General features: G+C 45.4%; 1 protein-coding gene across 3 annotated transcripts in view; it reads right to left on the minus strand.

Annotated features, from left to right (window-relative positions):
* KANSL2 (KAT8 regulatory NSL complex subunit 2) overlaps window positions 1-6,092 on the minus strand; it is a 79,391-nt gene extending 73,299 nt beyond the window's left edge. Inside the window, exons 1-3 of one of the 3 annotated variants that reach the window (XM_075336920.1) lie at window positions 6,021-6,092; window positions 5,454-5,701; window positions 2,482-2,660 (exon numbers count right to left, since the gene is read on the minus strand). In XM_075336920.1, coding sequence (XP_075193035.1) covers window positions 2,482-2,660; window positions 5,454-5,701 — 427 coding nt within the window. In that variant the 5' untranslated portion in view covers window positions 6,021-6,092. Of the gene's footprint in view, window positions 1-2,481; window positions 2,661-5,453; window positions 5,702-5,793; window positions 5,928-5,963; window positions 5,986-6,020 lie in introns of those variants that run through there. The other 2 variants (XM_075336919.1, XM_075336921.1) reach the window with 2 other exon arrangements.
* Between the last annotated feature and the right edge of the window lie 533 nt (window positions 6,093-6,625).

The raw sequence follows: 6,625 nt of genomic DNA on the forward strand, positions 1-6,625 counted from the left end.
GTTTTGTATCCGGGAGTGGGAGGTTCGGATTAGTGTGGATGTTCGTTGAACGTCATTTGCAGAATGTAGAGAACGGGTAGGGTGATAGAGAGGAGGCCGGAGATATAGGGGTTTGCTGCACTGTGGAAAGCTTTGTGGGTGAGAACAAGCAGTTTGAATTGGATCCTGTGATATATGGGCAGCCAGTGCAATGACTGGCACAGAGCAGAGGCATCTGAATAGTGGTTAGCCAGATAGGTGACCCTGGCTGCTGCATTAAGGACGGACTGTAGAGAATAAACAGATCTTTAGAAAAAGTATATGCTAATGAGGCCAGGGACTAGTCCAAAGGTCGCGAGTTCCCTCGGCTAGCCGGCACATATAGCATGTTAACACGCCCTTGTGGGCATACTAACATGCTAATGAATGCACAGCTTTGCCGCCATACCTCACTCTTAATGACAGCCGGCGTAGGATGGATGCGCACTGCGCATGATCCTGAGTACCTGGGACTTCTGATCATGCGCACTTAATTTAAGGCGGGTGTAAGCTTCCCAGCTTCAGTGAGATATAGTGCGCTTGACCGGAAGTCCCATCCTCTGCTGGCCGCCATCATGACTGTGGGATGTGTGGCATCGCTGCGCATTCATTAACATTTTAGTACGCCCACAGGGGGTGTGCTAACGGGGCCGACTAGCCAAGGGAACTCACGCCCTTGCGAACTAGTACCTGGCATCCTTAGCATATAAAACTATATATTAGTATATTTTATTTATGCTAGCGTTTACAGGGACGGTTGGGTAGGGATTACTAATATGCACCCAAAACAGTTTGTGGTTCTGGGTGCATATTGCGCCTGACAGGTTCACTTTAATGGGAATCTGTCAGGTGCAATATGTACCCAGGACCACGAGCACTTCTGGGTGCATATTGCTAATCCCTGCCTAACCGCCCCTGCATACACTAGCATACTTTTTCTAAAGATCTCTTTATGTATTTATAAAGATCTTTTATTGTACGCTAGTGAGCGAGGGGATTAGTCCCCTGGTGTTAGTTCCCCTGGCTAGCCAGCCCCATTAGCATGTTAGCACACCCACAGGGACATACTAACATGCTAATGAATGCGCAGTGTCAGAGGATGATCTCGCTCACCTCTCCGCTGCCATCGTCGTCTGACACTGGATTTCGGCTTAGTGTGCATGACCCCGGAGTTTCCGCCGTTATTCCTGCTCCCCATCTTCCGAGAGCCGTAACTTTTTAATTTTTCCGTCAATCTTGCCATACAAGGGCTTGGTTTTTGCGGGACAAGTTGTACTTTTAAATGAAACCATAAGTTTTACTATATCGTGTACTGGAAAACAGCAAACAAATTCCAAGTGCGGAAAAATTGCAAAAAAGTGATTGCATGATTCTTTTTGAGATATTTTATTCACTATGTTCACTATATGGTAAAACTGATGTGTGGGTGTGACGTCTCAGGTCGGTACGAGTTCGTAGACACCAAACATGTATAGGTTTACTTTTATCAAGGGGTTAAAAAAAAAAAAAAAAAAGTGGCGCCATTTTCCACAACGGGTAGCATTCTTATTTTTTGTGTCTTGAGCTGACGTTTTTAACGGTACCATGTTTGTGCAAATGCTATGTTTTGATCGCCTGTTATTGCATTCTGCGCAAAAAAATTGTGACGACCAAGAAAAAAAAAAAACGTAATTTCGGCATTTGGAAAAATGTTTTGCCGCTATGCAGTTTACCGATCAGATTAATTTTATATTTTGATAGATCGGGCATTTCTGAATGCGGTGATACCAAATGTGAGTATAATTTTTTAACTTTTTAATTTTCAATGGAGCGAAAAGGGGGTTAGTTGAACTTTTAGGTTTTTATTTTTTTTTAAACTTATTTTATTTTTTTTTATTTTACTAGTCCTATAAGGATCGGCAGTCTGATCGATCATTCATATCTCTTAATCAGAGCAGCACCGCTCAGATTGGGAGAAATGCTAATCTCTTGTAACCTGTAGTACTCGGCTGCTTGTAACAGGACCTGAGTGATGTGAGCTACAGGAGTCATCACATCACCCTTTGCTACCATGACAACCATCGGATCCACATGATCACATCACGTGACTTCTGGTGGAGGCTGGCGAGTGTGCGATTACCGCGATCGCCATTAAAATGGCACTGTCACATTTTGACAGCGCCATTTAAGGATTAACAGGTACGGGTTGTTAGAGACTCCACTTGTGCCTGCAAGGCACACATCAGCTGTACAAATCAGCTGACATGTGCGTGGATACCCTGCAGGGACATAATGTTACTGCCTGCGGTCGTTAAGGAGTTAATGCATCAAACTGGCTCCTTTCACATGCCTTACTTAGAATCCGCTAATAGTGAGTCTTTAGAAATATTCTAACTTTAGTACAGAAGCACAGGTATCTCATATACACATATATAATATAGTTACACACAAATGTGAAGAAAATACAGATAATATAATACACACCAAGGATACGACTGGCTTCACTTCTATTGCTTTCTTGGGCCTGCGTGCCAAGATCTCCTCGAGCATATGAGCTTAATTGGTATAACAGAGATTCACTAGTCGGCCCTGGATTTGACTTCTTAATTTGAGCCTGGATAGCGAGGGCATTCCTTCGGGCATGCTCAGCACAGAAGGAAACACTGCAAAGATAAAAAAAAATATTTAAAAAAAAAAATAGATTTTACATAACATTTAGGTAAGAGTCTCTCTAAGCAGGTATTGAATAATTTGATGTATAAAACTGACCCAGTATAATATAGGGATTGCAAACCTTTAGACTATTTTACAGTGGCAATTTTGCATTAACTCTGCTTTATTTTTTGCAAATCATCTGCTCACTGCTCATAACAATGTAAACTCATTTTTTACAATGAAAATTAACTTAAAGGGCACCAACCAGCAGGATTTTCATATATAAAGTAAAGCCAGTGCTATAATGGTGCTAGGATGCTGCATATAAGCATGTTCAGAGATGGGAGATTTTAGAAATATGTGCAAGTAAAGTTCCAAAAATGCACTATTTAAAATGACAGGTGCAACAGGAAGGGAATTTGTGGGTTGGGTCCTCCCCCTGTCGTCGTCATACATGTTAATTCCAGCGCACTATCATTTGGAAGTATTGCATAATAGACTTTCAGTGGACTGCCGTATGCACTATTGCGAGGGCAGCATCGTCTGCTCTCGTTGTGACCACAGGAGCACACAGTCACAACAAAACTGCAGACCGTCCACAAAATCATCGCCACAGACTGCGCCCAGAAGAACGAGCTGATTTTGTGGGGGGACGCAGGTCAGTTGTTTTAGTACATATGATCAGCACTCAGTCCTTGACACGTAGAGATGATAATGTAAATGAGGGGGGAAAAAAAACAAAACAAACACACAAAACAAAATAAAAAAACACAGCACTCACTTTGGATGAAATAAATTTCGTCCTTATAAATTACCATGTCTGGTCTGGATGTTTCATCTCCTTCCGTACTTTCCACAACAGTTTGTAAAGCTCGGGAGGAGCTGAAACGTCCACACCAGACAGATTGTAATTAAAAAGACAAAAAAATAAATAAAATGTAATTTTCAGTAGATGAAGTTGAGGAAAGTGAAGGATCGAAGACACAGATGGGTCAACTCAGAAGATGAAGAGAAGAGCTTCTTCTGGATCAATGGCTTTAGGTATAGACAAAGACTGTACAATATTTAATAAAGTGTTAAACGGGAAAAAAAAATTCCTTGATCCAAAGTTAGTGCTGGAATGTTTTCCGATTTGCAGATCTGTTGTGACTGTGCGCTCCCGCGATCACAAGAGCAGAGTATGCTCTCCAGAACTGATCTTGGAGGAAGAAGGAGAGGACAAGAAACTATTACTATTGGGTACAGACCATGGTAATTCCAATATGGGAGACACTCATATATTTTTTGCCGCCGGTTGCGGTTTTTTCCGCATAGACTTACATTAGTGCCGTATTGTGCTGCATGGCCTTGCGTTGCGTCCGTTTTTTGCCGGATGCGGCATAGTTAGCCCATGCGGTGGCCGGATGGAACGTTGCCTGGCACTTTTTTTGTGCGGCGAAAAAAACCGCATCGTGACGGATCCGGCGCGATTTACAATGCAAGCCTATGGACGCCGGATACAGCGTCCTGCGGCAAAAACCGCATCCGGCCGTCGGATGCAGTTTTTTGAACTGCACATGCTCAGTATCAAGCCGCATCCGTCAAAAAACGGACGGTCCGCATGGAAAAACGTATGCAACGAATGCGTTTTTTCGCCACATCTGTTGCATAGCTTTTTGAGGCGGATTGAGCCGCACTGCAAAAAACGGATGTGTGAAAGCAGCCTAACCTCGTAGCACTTCATCTTTGCGGCTTGAAATGCGCGCACACCTCATCATGCCCCCCCGGCTAGTCAAAATATAACATCAGGAGAATCTCATGCCTCCTGTCCAGTGGGCACAGACTAGCCTGGCTGATGGACTGGTTCCGTGATCCAGTTTTCCCAGCCCTCCTTGTGGGCAGATATGCTGCAGATTGTCACAAATCTCACATTCTCCTGGTTAAAAATAAGACACTCAAATTCACATGCAATTTATCACTGTGGATTTTTACCAAAAATGTTACCCATGAGAGAAAATTCGGATGCAAAACCTGTAAAGATATCTTGTCCCATGTGAACAGACGCTTACAATTTGTCCTTATTAAAGGGAACCTGTCGCCTAGAATATGCGTTCTGACCCATCAGCAGACGCATGTGTGCCCTAATTACACCTCCCTACCCATCCTTGTGTTGTAAAATTGTATAATATGAAAGTAATAAAAAACATTTTATTACCTTCGTATTTCCTATGTAAATTAGAGACATGCTGGCCATATGGGCGGCGCCTTGCCTCTGCATACTTTCCGTGGTATCACGATCCTGTGGGCTTGATACCATGGAGTCAAATGAGCGACGTCCCCGTCGTGCATTCTATCCTGTGCGCGTTTATACTTACCATTGCGGCAGGCTTCTCTTCCGGGTTCTCCTTGTCAGTTTCAGTCTGAAGCCGGCGAGTGAACACCCGTAAAAGAAGCCTGCCACAATGCGCGCAGGATAGAATGAGCGACGCGGACGTCGCTCATGTGACTCCATGGTATCCCGCCCACAGAGGCGTGATACCACGGAAAGTATGCAGACGTCCATAGGGCAAGGCGCCGCCCGTGTGGCCAACGGCTCTCTAATTTACATAGGAAATATGAAGGTAATAAAATGTTTATTACTTTCATATTATACAATTTTACAACACAAGGATGGGTAGGGAGGTGTAATTAGGGCACACATGTGCCTGCTGATAAGTCAGAACACGTATTCTAGGTGACAGGTTCCTTTTAAAGCAATCACAGTTCCTTCACTTTGTGCAGAGTAGAGAGGTGCCAATGTTTCCAGTACTGATCCCACTTACCCGTCCTTTTTGTCGGGCTTAGGGGCGGCACTGCCGCAGCGCCGGCTGTTCTTGCTGGAGACATAGCTGCATTGCTTGTATGGGGCATTCCTGTCTTCAAGGATGTGTTTGATGCAGAACTCGAAGCCTTCCAGGCGAGGCTGAGAGCACGGCCGGTGCGTGTAGCCGCAGGACAAGGCTTCGTAGGTCCGGGGCACCGGGGTCAGCCGGCTTCTGCTGGGCAGGACATGGATCCGAATTCTGTTCATCTGATGAAAGAAGAAAAGGAGGGAAAAAATGAAGCAGAAAATAGAGGTCCGAGCATGTGCGTATGGGGGAGGGGACCGGGGAGGAATCACACCTCTGATGGCTGCACGTGTACAATACTAGCCTCAAGGCTAATCCAGGCATGCTGGCCAGAAACCACAAGCTGCAGGATATGAGGATTAGAGGCAGAAAGTGCAGGAGCCTGAGAGGCTGCTTATAACCTGAGGACGTGTGATTTCCTCATACAGCACAGCCCATATATACCATATATCTCCATAGGCGCAGCACATGACTCAGCTCCCGCCTCTGCCGCCATCTTACCTGCACGGCTGCTCCTCTCACAGTCACTGAGGCAGAAGACGGAGGCTGTGCTCGGATCGCTCGCTGGACGCCCATCCTCCCGCCCGTGATTGGCTGCCGTCACACTAGACGCACCAGGACCGTGCTCTCGTGTTCTCTGATAGGCAATAGCCATTATCGCGAGATTACTGTAACCAATCACAAAGAGGAAGTGCATACGCAGACGCTGATAAGGCGGGACGGCCGCCATGTTTGTTGTGTCAGGAGAATTCCAGGAAGAGAAGCTGAGGAGAATGATGATCACAGGGAGACAGGCCGCGCTGTAGGAAGGGCTATTCAGCGCTAAACTGCGCCATACTTCTGTATTTCTATTTAAGAATGACCAATATTTACCTCAAACGTCCTCAGTTTATGGAGTCTTGAAGGGACGTGTAGTGCTGACTGAGAGGTGCACAGTGCTGGCAGTCCAGCTGTTATTAGTGAGCTGGAACATTGGGTGCTACTCAGGCGCTTTCACACTGAGTTATTACCTCTGTTCACTGGTCCTGTCAGGGCTTCTGTCCAATCCCCCTGCAAAACATGTTTTAGACGCATACACTGGCGGGGCCATTTACTATACTGGTGCA

Source organism: Anomaloglossus baeobatrachus, chromosome 2 (assembly GCF_048569485.1).
Source record: "Anomaloglossus baeobatrachus isolate aAnoBae1 chromosome 2, aAnoBae1.hap1, whole genome shotgun sequence".
NCBI lineage: Eukaryota > Metazoa > Chordata > Amphibia > Anura > Aromobatidae > Anomaloglossus > Anomaloglossus baeobatrachus.